Raw genomic sequence first — 16,737 nt, forward strand, 5'->3', positions numbered from 1 at the left:
TCGACGTTCCCTATAATTGCAAAGGCCCTTTGCACATTTCATGTGAAATTCACTAAAAAGTCCGGTGTTTTGCCAAGCGAGTCACATTTCCCACACCAATTTACGAATGGAACTAGCTGAATAAAGCTTATGGTAGTGCAGATTTTTGTTAAATCAATTACCCAGTTAGCGGACACACCATTCTCGGGTCGTTTCGCCGAGTAATTCCAGATAGGCAAGTTTTCATATCAGTAAGATACTGTAGTGATCATAGCCTCATTTGAAATATTCGTATGAAAACTTCCGTTCCCTTGAAATTTTCGAGCAAAGGACCATATCTCCATTCTCTTACAATATCTTTGCGGAAACAAGGTTTCAAGGATTTTCAGCGCCGACGGACTTTATTTCCTTAGCAACTATGGTCCTCCGACACCCTTTCTACAGGAGACAAAATATTCTGTTACACCGGCAGTACAACAGATACTTGACAGACATGTCATGTTACTGTTCTGCTCTGTGCTCTACCTGTGTTTCAACAAGTGAGCGACAGCAATGATGAGTTCGTGTTACTTGCTTCATGTAAGCTGATAACTTGTCAGAAGAATTCCCAGTTGTCACCATGCGTATCACAGTAAGTTTGGTGGCTAATTTAGCGGCTTACACTGTTTGGTTATAATTTAGGCTTGCGCTATAGCCTATAGGCTAGGGCTAACTTATACAGGCCTACACTACAGTAGGCCTACTGTATGACCAATAGATCAGGCATGCGTAAGAATCAGGCTAGGCTATATGTAGGCCTATTGGCGTAGGCTAAAGTAAGAACTTAGGAGTTAGAGCTCAAGCCAAGCTGACATTAGATTTCAGTAGGCATACTAATTCCGTTTTGCGGAGTGTGAAAGGCATCATAAATATGCCAACTGGGAGCAATTGATTTCATATCACATGTAGATTTCCTTTTCCATTCTGTCATTGCAAAATGAAGTGGTACCTGTAGGCTAGGCTGGTAAAGCCAAACTTAGGATCCAGGAGCCTAACTTAGATTAGGCCTAGGCAGTTACTAGATAAACCAAGCAACAACTTTACCGTTAGGCTTCAGCTTTTAAGGCTTAGGAGTGTGTTATTGTTTGGCCACCTTGAATAAACCTAGCATACAGTTTCCACAGTTATAATTTAATAATTTTACATGCCTCTAATGCATACACTTTTGCATGTTTGGACAGGAGAGATGTAACATTCCATCCCATAAAAACAGAGAAATTACGCCTATGGGGTTTGAGAAGCTCCCAGAGACCCAAGCGACATGGTGGTAATAGGTAGTTCAGAACTTCAGTCTGTCTAAACAATTTTGAACTGTCAAACAATGGAATATGAACAATAAACATTTTCAAGTTAGGTTCTAGTGCTGAAACTTGTTGGTTCTGCATATATATATACCTTTAATGGAAATATTGGTGTCAGGTCCTAACCTTAAAGTTTAAGTCCCATACTGCATCTCATTAAATTAATTTGAATAGTTAACAATTAACACTCTCAGTTTGTTTTCTATTTTTTTCTTCATCTTTCCATCTCATTTTGCATTCCAGTTTATTAGCTTGCAAAGCTGTGGAAAGAAAGTGATTTTAGGCTCCAACCTATCAGCATATAAAAAGCTGGGTCAAGAGAATCAATTTTAAACCAGAAACAGTACTGATTTTTCTGGAGATGGGGGTGGCATGTGGAAGTGGAGACACACTGACCACTACATCACACAGTCACCATCATGGTCTAGTGGAAAAAGGCAGTTAGATTTCGAGCAATGAAACTCAGCACTCTGATTGGAGTTGGGCGGGCAATTGGGAAGGCTCACAATGTAACATGAATAACCACAGTATACCTTCCAAGTGGATTATTATTTAGTGTCAAAAGATTTTTTTTGCAGTCACAAGGATAATAAATATCCAGGGTTGCATTTTCTCTGTTATCGCCATGACATTTAATTTCTCGGTAATGCATCATGTTTGCTATTATATCATGTGACTGCCTTAAGGGTTGGACAGGAAAGCACGGAAATTGAAAAAAAAGAGAGGAAAATCATTGCTCTATCAACAACCTGCTCGAACTATTTCTTTACAATGTGTTAGAAGAAAAAAATAAAAAAAATATTCTTTTTGATTTACTTTTCAAGTTCAATTGGAAACATAACATTTTCTGAGAAGAAATGCTGCTGCTAGTATTTTGTCAACATTTTTAGTTGCCCATTGCCACTGAACAGCTGCTGTTTTCATCACACTGTGTCGTCCTTGACACTGAATTTACTGAAAGTATATATCCAATCCCTAGTTTAAGACAGAACCTACAGATTTGTGTAAAAAGCCTCAATCTAATTATCTCTGTAAGAAAGTTTCCCATTTCATCAGACTGATACTGATTTAGATATTTTAATACTGTACAGTATTTATGGGACAAACTAAAACGAATGACCGAATGACAATTGACTTTGTACAGGGTTAATTATCATTTGCGAATGACAGCGAATGACAGCGAATGACAACGAATGACAACGAAGGACAGTGTTGAGAAGAGATAGAATGATTAACGGAGTGGAGTAAATGCGGTTATTGGTTTTCTGCGCAAAAATGATTTGAGGAAAATTGCATGTTACGTGGTTGCAGGGTTTTGGTGTAATTTACGGATAGAAACCACAGGGAAAGTTTTTGTGTGAGAATGCGCTTGAGTGCTGTGCTTTTTACCTATGTAGATTTATATAGAAAGATAACTGAAGCCGTTTCAAGATTATAGTATTGTTAGTTTCTATAACAATTATTATCGGAAAAATGACGTTAAATTTACTTTTTAATATCAGACTTACAATTTCGCTTACTATGAGGTGCGTTTTTATCTTGTCCGTACTTTACTAGATCTAGATACCGACAAAGTCTGAACTGTGATATCCGGTTGAAGCAAATGTCTGTGCTGTCATTACTGTCATTCGTTTTAGTCAACGCAATTTTTTAGTGTGTACAACATATTGTCATTCGTTATGTGTAACGCAATTGTCATTCGTTTTAGTAACACCCAGTATTTATACAGTTCAATGGCAGTCTCCCAAGATCTCTGTTGCTATTGCAAACATTAAAGATTGCTCAACTCTGTGCCTGGCCTGTCAGATATTGTGGGCCTAGAAATTAAACCCAGAAAGACAATTGACTGGGTGATTCATTGCCACAACTTTCAGTATATGAAAACAATTAATGAAAACTAGACACAGATCTTATATTTCTAAAGTTAGTTGGATCCCCAAACCAAGTGTGAAGTTGGTTTATCTAAATTCTTTTGTTGAATATCCTGTTTTAATACAAGGTTTCAGACTTTGATCTCTATTTTACCTTTGCAAGAAACAGTAGGGATCTTGTACTCAATATTATGGCAGATCCACATAACTTACAAGTAAGAAGTACATCCAAACTTGTAGTTATCATGTCTAGAAGGTTTTCAGACTTTGATCACTGTTGACCTCAAATGACATTTATCTCCCACCAAAGTGTATGGATCATGCACTTAGTACTGTTAGGTGGATCCACATATCAAGTATGAAGTAAACCCGAGCCTTGCTTGTGGAGTTATTCAGTTTACAAGGTTTTCAGATTTGACCTCTATTAACATTATATCTTGTAACCTCCACAAAAAAAAAATGAGGTTGTTACAATTGTGCCTAATAAGGTGCATCCATATACCGGAAGTATGAATTAAGTTCATCCCTTCAGCTTCACTTTTCTTTGGTCACCATGTTTACTAGTTGTTCAGATTTTCCCCCTATGTTTACCTATAATGACCTTTGACCTGCAGAAAACAATCAAGATCATGTACTGATTATGGTGGAGCCACATACTGTGTATGGAATTCATCCAAGTTTTGAATTGGAGTTACCTTGTTTACAAGGACAGTTGTCAAACTGTGATCAATGTTGACCTTGAATGACCTTTGACGTCTGAAGAAAAATAGGATCTTGCACTTGAAAAGGTGGATCTGCATTTCAAGTATCAAATAAATCCAAGCCTTCAATCTTTTGCACTTGCTTGGCCTCAGATGACCTTTAAACTACAGAAAGGAACATGGATGTTGTTCTCAATATGGTGGATGCATATAGTTTGAAGTAAATGCCAGCTTTGCTTTAAGAGTTATTGTGTTTACAAGATTTTCAAATGTTGACCACAAATTGACATCAAATGACCTTTGACCTCTGCAGAAAGAAAATTTTTATTTATACAATTGTCAAGATGTTGGGATTAAACATTAAAATTTGAGATCTTGACATATATTGCAAGCCTTTGATCCACTTCCGGGGAGAACAATGGAGGATTCAGTTTGTCAAGAAAAAAAGGTTGCATTCAATCAAAGTTACATCTCAAGTTTAGAACAAGATATTTAGTTGGGATTTTCAATTAACAGGGTGGGCTTTATTTCAACTGTTAAATTGTCTGGCATGGGAATATCCCTTTAGTGTTTTAATAAACATTCATCCAAAATTACTCGTCCCTCCTCATATGAAAATTTTCCAATCCCTTGTGTGAGTGTGAGTTATTGTATGTAAAAACCTGGTATAATTAGCTAAATTATCTAGCCTACTTTTTTAAATAACAGGTCATGTTTTTGCCCAAGCAATTTCCAAATTAAAATTTTCCCAGCACAAACTTTTAAAGGATCATCTTAGGCATTAATTTAAATGTTGCAGACTTGTTGTTGCAGTCCAGGATATAATTCTGTGACACTTTAAATATTTTTAGAAATGATCCTTTAAACGTTTGAGGATCATCAATGAAAGTGGCTGGCTTAATTAGCCTAACTCACAAACCATTAGGCCAATTCCTCAGGCGCAACCCTAAACTTAGTGGAAAGCCATAAGACTTTTATTGCCTCAAATAACATGTTTACAGTGCAATGCTAAATAGTGCTGGATCAATCAAGACTGCAGTTCTGTTGTTCATATGGAGTGAAAAGAACATGTTTCGGTCAATAAATTCTTTGGATGCTGTGTTTAGTACAATATATAGTCCACCCTTCCATCCCTTACCACCATCCCTTATGTTAACCTGACACCCTCCCTGCTACTTCCCACCTCTCCTTCCACTAATACTGTTCCCTCTCTCCCTAGCCCCCCCCACCTTCCTTCCTCCCTCTCCCTTCCCTTCCCCTCCTTCCCCTTCCTACTTTCTCTTCTTCCTCCTCCCATCATCCTTCACCTAACTCCTTCCCTCCCTTTCTCCCTCACCTCTCCCACCATTCCCTTTGCTCCCTCTCTTTTCTCCAACTCTCTCTTTGTTTCTCCCACCCTATAATAATCAAGTAGACTATGCCATCCACTAGTACATTTTGGAGAGTTTACAATGTCCCCATAAGGTTACTTTAAAGGGATTCTGTGCATTTGAAAAAGGAAATACATAAAGCTGTTCAATTTCAAAAAAATGAAGCTTCAAGCTGTTTTAAATCTGACAAACCATGAAAATGAGGTTTCACCAAGCTAAGTTTGCCAAAAGCCATTAACTGAGAAATTAATGATAAAAAATATCAAACAAATTAATTGCTGAAGGCAGACTGAGTGCGCAAATACTAGTAATGAGTGTGCAAAGTAATGAGTGTGCAAATCCTAGCCTATGGGTCACTACACTTGGTATCACAGACCTTCGATCATGTTCACAATGTCTCTCTGTTTTTTGTTTTTCCCTTTTTTTTTCTTCGATACCCACATAATCACTTTAAAGTGAGGATAACTTGAGACAAACTTTGTTCTAGATTGCAACAAAATGTAGATCTGCCTCTTATTCACAATTCCTTCATGTTACTACTGGTTAGTTCTGCTTTGAGCATTTAATCCATGTGCAACTATGTAGGGATAAAGTGAGCCTGCTACCTGTGGTGAAAAACAAGTGCCAATTAAATTACTTCCCTCACAATGTTTTTTCTGGCATTTTCGTTGTACTGCGTTATATCTGAAAAATTGCAAGGTTAAAGGGCCTACTGGATACTTGCCAAAATGGAGGCATGAAAACAGAGGCTCCTGACTGGGGTAGGTGTATACATACAGGATTTAGTTCTTCCCTGGAGGGATTCAGCTTAAATTCCTTCTCTTGTATATCTGTAGTATTCCTAACAGATCTGAGTATCTCCATTTACTTGCCAAGGGCATTTCTGGTGACCTCCTCTACACACCAATTGTTTTGCATTTGGTAGTGAGTGCTGGTGGTGTCTGGTACCTCTTCATTCATCAGTTTGACCCTGTAGAGTAGAATCAGGGGGAGTACAAGCCTGAGTTGGACTGTGATTCGCCAGCCATGTTCAGCATCTTGCTGTTTAGTGTAAGCATAGTAGTAGATCAACTGTGACATATGTCCTTGGAGCTGCTTCAGATCTCAGACTCTGAGGGATAAATTGTGATTTATTGTCACAGATTACTTTCATTTTGTGGCATTGAAGGTGATACAGATTCATGAATCAGAGAAATTGTAGCTGAATTATCCAGGGATTTCATAGTTGAACTCGCACAGGTAAGTTGTTTTGCAAGATACATGATTAGGCCTATGTCATGTAGAGCCTTACCTCCTATCATGATCCAATATTATGCTACAGTAATTGTAGCTTGAAACTTGAATTCAGGGTTTTTCATTACCAAATGGCATTGCAGTTGTATCCATATGTTCTGCACTGTTTGTAACATCTAATGTAACAGACAATATTGACCATAGTATTCATTAATATTCCGAATATCTTTACCTGTGAGGGAAAATCAGCATATATGAAAATGATTTGAAACCACTTTTCTAAAGTTTTGTAGGCTCAATAATACTGAACAGTACATAATAATATACTGATGTACTGAACTGACTGAAGTTTATAGCATTTCACTTAAACAATAAATAATAAACTTACTTAGTACTGTAAATACTAGATATTATTGCAAAAGGTTAGATGGTGAAATATACAGAATATTTTATACCGTTAATGTTGTGCTTCTTGAGGGATCTCAATTCTTGATGAAAAATTTGAAAAATGAAGTCTTTAATCTTCATTCCTCCCTTTTCACATATCATTATATCATTGCTGAATGACCTGACTTTTTGAATACATTATATCATTGCTGAATGACATACAAATCATCAAAATGAATCATCTCGAGTGAAAGGCAGGATCACGACTATTTGACAAAATGTCAAGAGGTTAATGGATATGCATATTTGGAGTCAAATTCATCTGACTAATAGTTGACTAAAGAGTTCAGTTATGACCGGAGGACACTCTTGTGGCCATAGCATATTAATCCAGTGAAGCTTTTGTGTAGTATTATATATAGAACAGAATTTCTTGAAGCCTTTGCTCAAGCTGGAGCCCTGTTGTTTTGTTCTACACTTCCTAGAAATGATTATCGTGAGACATAATGCAAATGCACAACATGTTCCTCTGATCTTATATTACCTGTAGCTAATACTTTCTGTATCAGTCGGATCTTGTGTGACTACAGTTCAGTGAAAATACCTGTTAAATTTAATTCTTGACTTATTTTGTATCTTTATCCATGGATGATAATTATATACTGTATGTTCCATACATCAGTAGTATAAAACAGAGCTGTAACGTATTCCGACTAGCTGCACAGTATATGCGCAGTGGCGTCGTCAAGGGGGGGGGGGGGGGCCTAGGGGGCATGTACCCTCCCAAACAAAAATCGTGCCCTACCAGGTGCCTCCTAGATGCGATTTGTAGTGTTAAAAACAATTAATCAAACAAAAACAATTTTTACAAAGGACGAAACATATTATGTAATTATGTTCTTCATTAAAACTTCTTTCCTCTGACCATTACAATAACCAGTTGTTTCCTCACTAACAAGGTCACAGAAGCCCCGGCGTGAATCGCTAGTGCTTAAACTTCACTACAGTACCCTGCATGAATTTCAATTTCAACACTCTTATTTAAAAACAACAAAGGAAAAGGGTTTATTACCACTTTTTGATTCCTTGCCCGAAGGCTCAAGGAATCTATGCGATGGTGATTGCGTGTGTGTGTGTCTGTGTGTGTATGATGCCCTTGGCTCGTAAACATATAACTCAACAATGGCATGTTGGATTGAAGTCATTCTTGATACATAGTTGCGCCATACTGAGTAGAAGAACCCTATTGATTTTGGTGCTCATCTCATGAATAATAAAGAGGGGCCGGGTCAAACATAGAAATCTTCAAATGCTAATAACTCCGCAACGAAAGTCAGAATTTAATTATTTAATTATGTTCAAGTTGATATTTTGCATATTTATTAGGGGCGGGCTCAAGTTTATTTTCTCTAAATTAGCTTGTCAACATGGTAACTGAACAACCAGAAGTTGGATTGAAGTCATACTTGGTACATATATGCGCCATAGTGAGTAGAAGAGCCCTATTGATTTTGGTGCTCATCTCAAGAATATTAATGAGGTCACAGCCCTGTCAAATGTAAATATTTTCAGAATTGAATCATACTTTGTGTGAAGGTGTTGGTAGATAGCCGGTACATGATAATGTATGTTCAATGTCATATTATGTACATTTATTAGGGGGCAGGGCTTGAGTTGATTTTTGCTAAAAATAGCTTGTAAACATGGTAAGTTAAAGGATTGGTTCAGTTTTCATACATGTTTATGTTATATGAAAGAGGACAATAAAAAGAAACACAATGGTGAAAAAACTGTTCAAATATCTTTTCAGTTAAAGAGATATTCAAGTGTAAAGTTTTATCAGATTTTGTAGAAACTGCTGAAATCTGACTAGCTGTGATGTCACATCCTCACATTCCTGAAAAATCTTTGTTTTTTTCTCTAAATATTTTGTGAGATTTCATGACTTTCAACCAAAAGATATGTCAATAGATCTCATATTTGTCAAAGGAAGTATTTGAGATTGAACATCTGAAGAATTTTTGATTATATTATTTTCAAATGTGTTCAAAAATTAAAGAAATATATTCACAAATGTTAAGGAAGTGAGGATGTGACATCACCCTCACAGTAAGTCTTTCTACACCAGTCGTTTTCAAAGAAATTTTGATATCTTCAAAGTGTTATATCTCCTTAACAGAGCATGCTATCATGGTAGTTTCTTCACTGCTCTTTTGGCCTTTTTGTGCTCTTTCATACAAAATAGACATGTCAAACACCTGAACCAATCCTTTAACATATTTAGTAGGTACAGTAGGTCCACAGTCAGTGAAAGAACCTTGCTGATCAATTTAATCAACAATGACAAAAGCTTGGGATTATAATCTCAATTGGCAAGGAATCACAATAAGCCCACTGTCTTTCTGGTTGTATAACTATTTTATTTGCCTAAGGTAAAACCATATCAGACAGACTAAGCCCGAAAATTCAAAATATAGCACCAGATTGCATCTAAGGACCCTCAATTAATCAAACAGTTCTCAAAGGGGAGGGGGACACCCCGTCCCCTTATACCCCTCCCCCAGGGCAGCATTCACAAATAAACATTGTGCTCCCTAATTGAGGGCTGTGCACTCCCTGTGCCCCCCAGATTGAAATGTCTGGCGACGCCACTGTATATGGGCACTATTGCAGGTACTGGATGGTGGTACAGTATTTGCCCTTATGGAGGCCTTGATTCTGAGCAATCTTGGAAGGCTCTTCAAAGAGTTGGCATGATGGATTGCAAAGATCAAAAGTCGATTAGGAAATGTCAGTATGTATAGAATTCTTGGAAATTTATTTTCATGGATTGTATTCAAATGTTTTGCAGTGTAGCTTTGTGCAAGTATCCAAATAATGCAAAAATGTAGTACATACAGTAGTTAACCACCTTTTTGTCCAGTTTAAATATAGTAGCCTGTGATTTCACCTGTGCTTCATTAATCATGAACCTTACAAACAAATTTTGTTACCTCTCCATCGATTCAAACCTTGCATAAGGCAAACTTAAGAAGCTTATGCAATAGTAGTGATGGCATGTGTATCTGTGGTTTTGTTTACTTTACACGATAACGCAAAAACTATATTGTGGGTGAACTTCACATTTGGTATGTGGATGCACCTTATAGAGTAGAAGAACTATATAGTTGCCTGCCAAGTTCAAAGGTCAGTTGAGGTCAAAGTCTGTAAAGTTTGAAAACAGGACAGCATAAAAATCATACAGTGGCTTAACTTTATATTTAGCATGTGGATGCACCATATTGAGTAGAAGAACTTATATCTTTCTGTTGAGGTGGAAGGTAATTTGAGGTCATGCAGTAGAGGTCAAAGTCCGAAAACCATGTAAACGTTAACTCACAAAGTAGACGTTCGATGAACTCCTCATGTAGTACATAGATGTACCTTATAATTATGCAGTAGTAGAACTCTACTGTTTTCTGTGGAGGTTACAGTTATGGAATGGCATCAAAAGAGCTTGCAAAAAGTTTACGTACCAAGGTAGACCAGTGGCGGCGGAACCGGGGGGGCTTGGGGGGGCTCAGCCCCCCCAATAAAAAAGTTGAGGGGGCAAATGCATGATAAGCCCCCCCAATATTTACCAAGGCTCCGAAACGTGCATCTGCCCATTTTTCAATGCATACTTGTCGATCTGTCCGATGCACACGTATACTCTATAGGTGTAATAATTTTAGTAATTGCTGGGGGACCCTCGGCCCGTCCCCTGGCTATAGACCACATTGTCACCCCAACCGCGTCTTCACGCCCCGTGAAAAGTGGAAGCAGTGAGTGTGAGTACCGGTAAGCGTAACACAACTTCGTCTTAGGCCAATGACTTGCCTCATTTCAACCAGTTCTCCAACATCCCCTTACTTAGTGGCGGAGCGTCCATTTATACAGTCAGGGGCGGATGCCCCCCCCCCCCTGATGGACTCAAATGGACTGCTGGCGCCCTTTTCAGCTTTTCACTACGCTTTTACTTATTCGCGATTTTTGACTATTTTATTGCGCTCTCATATACCTATTGACATTTGTCATATTCTTTTGGTGTAATTTTCCGACAAAATGGCGACGACACCTTTTTTTCTCCGTTTATCTGCAAATTAGCAAGGCCCCGGAAAGGGTCATTTCCTGCAATCTAGGGAGTATCTTTACTTAAAAATTTTCTGTGCGCTCCGGGCCAACCTGTGGTGGCGCTCCGCTTAGATAGTGTCGAAAGCGCCCCTACAGACCATTCTTGCCCTCCCTGACCAATACTCTAGCTCCGCCACTGCCCTTACTACACTCAAAAACATCTTTGCGAGTACACTACGAGTAATAGAGCTCTACTCTCTTAAAAAAACATCGAATATACAAATTACAATGTTTCTACAGACTTTTACGTGCAATCTGAGAAATTGCAGGCTTGAGACCCATATTTTAGGGCTAGGTATTCGCAGCATAAAACACTCGGAAAGTGCCGTTTCCGGCCATCTGGGGGTTTGAAAAAACCCAAAATTTTCTTGTACGCTCCGCGCCAACCGATGGTGGCGCTCCGCTTAGATAGTCTCCACACATTAGCCCCCCCAATAATTTTTCCGTTCCGCCGCGCCTGAGGTAGACAATAAATTATGTTAAAAAAAATTATATTAAATATTAATTAAAAATATTTCATGTTTTGATCAAATATAATTCACGTTCATGCAATTACTTGCTTTCCTCAATCTGTACAATATTAATCGTTAGGGTAAAATCAATTGCTGTAATTAATTTTACACTTAAATTAAGCTTAGATTCAGGATACGTTTATATAGTTAAAAGTACTTAAGTACCAGCCTGGGGAAGGGGTTGGTCTACAGATCTTCTGGTAGCTCTTGGCAAAGACTTAGTATCCTTGTAAGACAAGTTTAGTTGAGGGCCAGCTTCTGTTCCGACAATGCTGGGGCACTTCAGTCAGTGTGTCCAACTGGCTGTTGAATATATAAGAATAGGCAAAGTATCTATTAATACTGGGACGTCATTAGAAATCAGGCTTAGGCTGAACAATATTTAGGCTGTATCAGCCTGTATGATATGGAGACAACAGGGGGCTTGTCAAAACAGGAAAGTGACAGTGATGTTAATTTATCTTTCCTTTTGCTTGGGATATGATGCATACCAGTTCAGCTTTATTCTGGATGTTTCTTGCATACTGAATGATTTATAAAATTAGAAACGCTGTGTGCCTCAAGTTTCAAGAGGCTCTTTGTGAAAGACTTTACTCCCTAACATAGCAAAAGTTGCAGTAATGAAATAGAAAGTTCTGGGTCATTCTGGCAGCCTCCAGGGAAGTCCTCGGAATGCCAAGAGGGCAACATTCAAACCCATTTTACTGTATATCATTACAAGGTCAAATCTCAAAACCTTATAGACAGTGTATCCTGGAATTACTTTATGGACAAAATTGCTTTATGTATAACACTTTTAGCACTACTGTAGGTGCTTGTGACTTAGTGTAACAATGCACAAGTATTTACCGTGAACAGTGTTTGTGTGACTGCTAGTTAAAAATTAACCCAAAACACAAAATATATGTTACTACCAATATGATGATTATATTTGTTAGTTTATTTTATATATTGGTGTTGCAAATGATGTACTATTTTCCTTTTCTACTCAGATTATGCAAACTTTCAACAAGATGGTGAGTTTCCATACACCTGTATGTACCGGCATGTTCCATTACCTTGTCATCTTATTAACATTCCCGTGTCTCTGCCTTAGTTGGTTAACTCTTAATGAAGTCAATCTTAGAATAGAGGGCTCCATCGGAGCTAGTCAGTTTGTAGAAATAGCATGTTGGACTTCAAGATGCCAAATTCCGCCTCATACCTACAAGCTTGCTTTCCTTGATTCTCAATCACTCTATAAAATCATCGATCTTCCCGAAAGACCAGCCATGTCAGTCGGTGAGTTGTTGACTGTTGGACCTGCTGCAATGAACCCCACCATCGACTGGGGTAATTTTGTGATTCATTTAGAATCACCCAGTGCTGTGGCCTTGTATAATGATGGTACGAATGTCCTGACGGTAGGGAGTCAAGCCACCAGCTATGGGTTAATGAGTATTTTTTCTTTCACCATGGAAAATCCCACTGGCCCACTTCCAACCATCAACACCGAGCTCATTCGCGACAGACAATTCCAATACAAAATTCCGCAAATTGATATGTCAATTAGTCTTTGCAGGCGTTTCCAGAAGTTGATTGCTCGTCCAACTCCTGGAAATCGAAACGCATGTCCATCTGAGGGTTATCAGATCCCTGATGTCATCATAAATGAGGTGAATGCTGCTAGCCCTAGAAATGACCGCTTTGAGTTTGTGGAGTTCCTGAATACAGCATCTATGTCTGTGCATTTGGGAAACTATACAGTGGTCCTTTACGATGGGGAAACGAATCAGGCATACAAGGTTATCAACTTAGTGAACTCCACTCTTCCTCCGGGAGAAGTTTTTGTGTTGGGCTCTTACCGTCTCGTACCCCATCCAGATCAGATATTTGAACAAGGAGTTTTCAAAGTACTTCAGAACGGAGCTGACGCAGTAGCCCTCTATCAGAGTTCCAACCAGTCTCAGTACTACGTTGGTATGGAACTCACAGATGTGGGACTCGTCGATGCATTGGTTTACGATGTAAGGGGACGTCACAGTGAAATTCTGACTGCTGTATTGACCCCCGGAGAAATGACCATCCACGAAGACTGGACGGCGTTAAGTACCGACGAGAGTCTCAGCAGGTGCTGGGGAACAGACGCGAGGAATTCGTCGCAGTTTATCAACAAAAGGAGAAGTCATGGCAGATCCAATTTCTGCGACTCACCTGGGCGTTCCTCTAGGATCCCAAGTCACATGCCTAATGCTTATCTCTCTCCTGTGGTTATCAATGAACTCAGTTTAGAAGTATCCAACCAATACATTGAGCTCTACGATGGCGGTATCGGCAACTTTGAACTTAACGGTCTGTTGATTGTGTTGTATAACTCGCGTACCATGAGAGCATATACAGATCCAGTGAGCTTGACCGGTTACAAGACAGACCCAAGTGGCTACCTCCTGGTTAAACATAAAGATCTTGCTTCAGATAGTGAAGTCTCTTTTAAGGAAATATCCATCATTGACTTAAATGCCATAGCTTTATTCCAAGAGCACAGCAATACCATTGTGAGAGGGTCCATAGTTACTTCCGAAAACCTTGTTGACGTAGTTGTATATGGCAACATGGTAGTCAACCGTCAGAGGGACCTCACTGACGTACTGCTGCCAGGGTCCAGCCCTCTTAGTATGGACCAGATCTTAGTTGCACCAAATTCCTACAGCAGATGCAGAGGATGGGCCCCGATGCAACTTTCCTCCTTCCTCTTGACAGACCAAAGCCCAGGAGGTAGAAACGAGTGTCCTCTACCCCAACTCGTCATTAACGAAGTTGACCTTACTGTAGCACCAGAGGGTAGATTTGTCGAGTTGCTCTCCAGTGATCAAGGTAGCCTTCCATTAGATGGTATTGTTTTGGTGGTCTATGAAAGAGGCATCGTGTTTCCCAGTTTCTTCACCAGTTTGGACAATTATGCCACCAATGAAGCGGGTCTTCTCACCATCGGGCACGAGAACGGAACCAACATCGACAGAGTCATCGACAGGGTTGATTGGACCGTGAACGTCGGCGCTGTAGCTATTTATCTTGGATCGGTCAACCAGTTTGATTACTTATCTTCGATTTTATATGAGGGTCTTGTGGATGCAGTTGTGATCACTTCAAGTGGGGGAGATCCAGACTTAAATTTGATGAATGTTTTGACCCCACACCAACACCAGGTAAGTACATGATCTATAGTTAAAATTCCATCTCACGTCTCAGCAGCATGTTCTAGTAGAGAAGTCAAACTTGTTCAATCTTGGCAAAAGTTACAATCCTCCCAACTCGCATACACTTGAATCAGGATTACAAAATACATTGCTTGTAATGCTGCACAGTTAATATTTTACAACAATGTGCCTTGAGAGACTTGGTTTTTCAGTGTTGACAACTTGGTGTTTGCATCTATGGGCTTGAGTGCATGGGCTTTGTATATGTACTGAATCATTTCAAAAGTATCAGCCACCAATACTTTTATTTGGGAAGAATGTTTGCTAGTGGGGAGTAATGTTCTGTGGATAAAAATGACACATTTCTAAGAAGCTTAATTAGTACTGTCCCCATTGTGAACCGGCAAGTGATATGAGTACATATATATTCCTATCGACCACCACTCTATACAGTGCTGCTTCTATATACTGGAGTATGTGTAGTATTGATGTATTGTACTAATAAAAATGACACATTTCTAAGAAGCTTTATTAGTACTGTCCCCATTGTGAACCGGCAAGTGATATGAGTACATATATGTTCCTATCGACCACCACTCTATACAGTGCTGCTTCTATATACTGGAGCATGTGTAGTATTGATGTATTGTACTAATAAAAATCACATTTTAGTTGTAATATTGTCTTCTTTTTCCCCCCACAAAATTAAATTCTTGAAACGCTACTTTGAACTGAATTTCGCAACTTGTCCTCACTAATCATCGGTACTAAATATGAGGTAAAATCCCGTCGTGATAATAAATTATGCAGTTCATTAATGATAGCTGGATGTGGCGAAACTACTGATATATGGGTGATATCAAATAGTTAATTTACTTAATTAACTTTGGAATATCTTCTGCGATATTAATACCATCAAGAAATTGTGTCTGTGAGACCAAAGTCTAGGTTCAGATCGTAGCTAATTACTCGATAATTTGACAGATGTCCGGAAGGGTGTATCGGTTGGATGCTGCCAACTAAACACAAAGCTACAAAAGACTGCTTCTTTAGTTTTTGCTGTTCACAGTATAGGTCCTCGACGACAAACAGCGAAAAACTCGAGGGCCTTCAATGTAAGTTTGATGTCGACTTTTGTTTCTTAACAGATGAATGACTTAGACGATGCCACCTCCATCAGTCGTTGTCTCTGTTGTGAGAAGCGGAATTCTGCATCTTTCGGTACGGGGCCGCCGTCTCCTGGGGCAATCAATTCACAATGTCGAGCTGCGGATGGTTCCGTCATCACAGAATCCCTGCAATACCATCAGACCTTACTCAGGATAAATGAAGTGTACACGACGTTTGCTGGGAACGGTCTGTACATTGAACTGTATGACGAGGGCTACAGCGGTGTCAGGATGGATGATCTCATGCTCAGTCTCTATTCATCCGAACATAAGTAAGTCACACGTACATTTTATCAGCCATAACGATGGTCCGACCATGGTCCGACCATGGTACGGTTTTGCGTGTGACCGCTCTCTACTATGGTCTGACAATGGTTTGACCATCGTCCACTAAAGATGGAAATTAGCATCGTTAGCCCCGAATTAACCATGGTCCGACCATCGTTAGCAGTAACAACCATGCGTGTGACCGCAATTGCGTTGTCCGACTATGTATTTTAGCATAAACACTGACATCATCTACTACTTACAACTAAAACCCCGCGAAACATCGTCAAAACCATGACCCATGACCCCTGCGCATGATAGCTTTGCAAAAGCATAATATAACTCACTGATGCATGTGGCTGCGAATTACGATCCTCCGAATATAGTACAAAGCCGTGTGAGTACGTGTGAACGCTACCATAGTTAGTTTAATATGGTCAGACTATAGTTCAGAAACGATGGTCGGAGGATGCAATTTTATAAGTGTGACCGTGGTCTTAGTCACTCTTTTATTTGGCTTTCAATGGCAGGCCCTCAAAATTCTGGCTGCTTTCTTGCTAAATGCCATTTGACAAGTATT

At 39.2% G+C, this 16,737-nt stretch overlaps 1 protein-coding gene across 2 annotated transcripts in view; it reads left to right on the plus strand.

The window, feature by feature from the left end:
- Window positions 1–453: 453 nt before the first annotated feature.
- LOC139971304 (uncharacterized) overlaps window positions 454–16,737 on the plus strand; it is a 43,200-nt gene continuing 26,916 nt past the window's right edge. Inside the window, exons 1-3 of one of the 2 annotated variants that reach the window (XM_071977643.1) lie at window positions 454–610; window positions 12,538–14,730; window positions 15,870–16,162. In XM_071977643.1, the coding sequence (XP_071833744.1) occupies window positions 599–610; window positions 12,538–14,730; window positions 15,870–16,162 (2,498 nt within the window). In that variant the 5' untranslated portion in view covers window positions 454–598. Of the gene's footprint in view, window positions 611–6,115; window positions 6,501–12,537; window positions 14,731–15,869; window positions 16,163–16,737 lie in introns of those variants that run through there. The other variant, XM_071977644.1, reaches the window with a different exon arrangement.

The sequence above is a fragment of the Apostichopus japonicus genome, chromosome 8 (assembly GCF_037975245.1).
Source record: "Apostichopus japonicus isolate 1M-3 chromosome 8, ASM3797524v1, whole genome shotgun sequence".
Lineage (NCBI taxonomy): Eukaryota > Metazoa > Echinodermata > Holothuroidea > Aspidochirotida > Stichopodidae > Apostichopus > Apostichopus japonicus.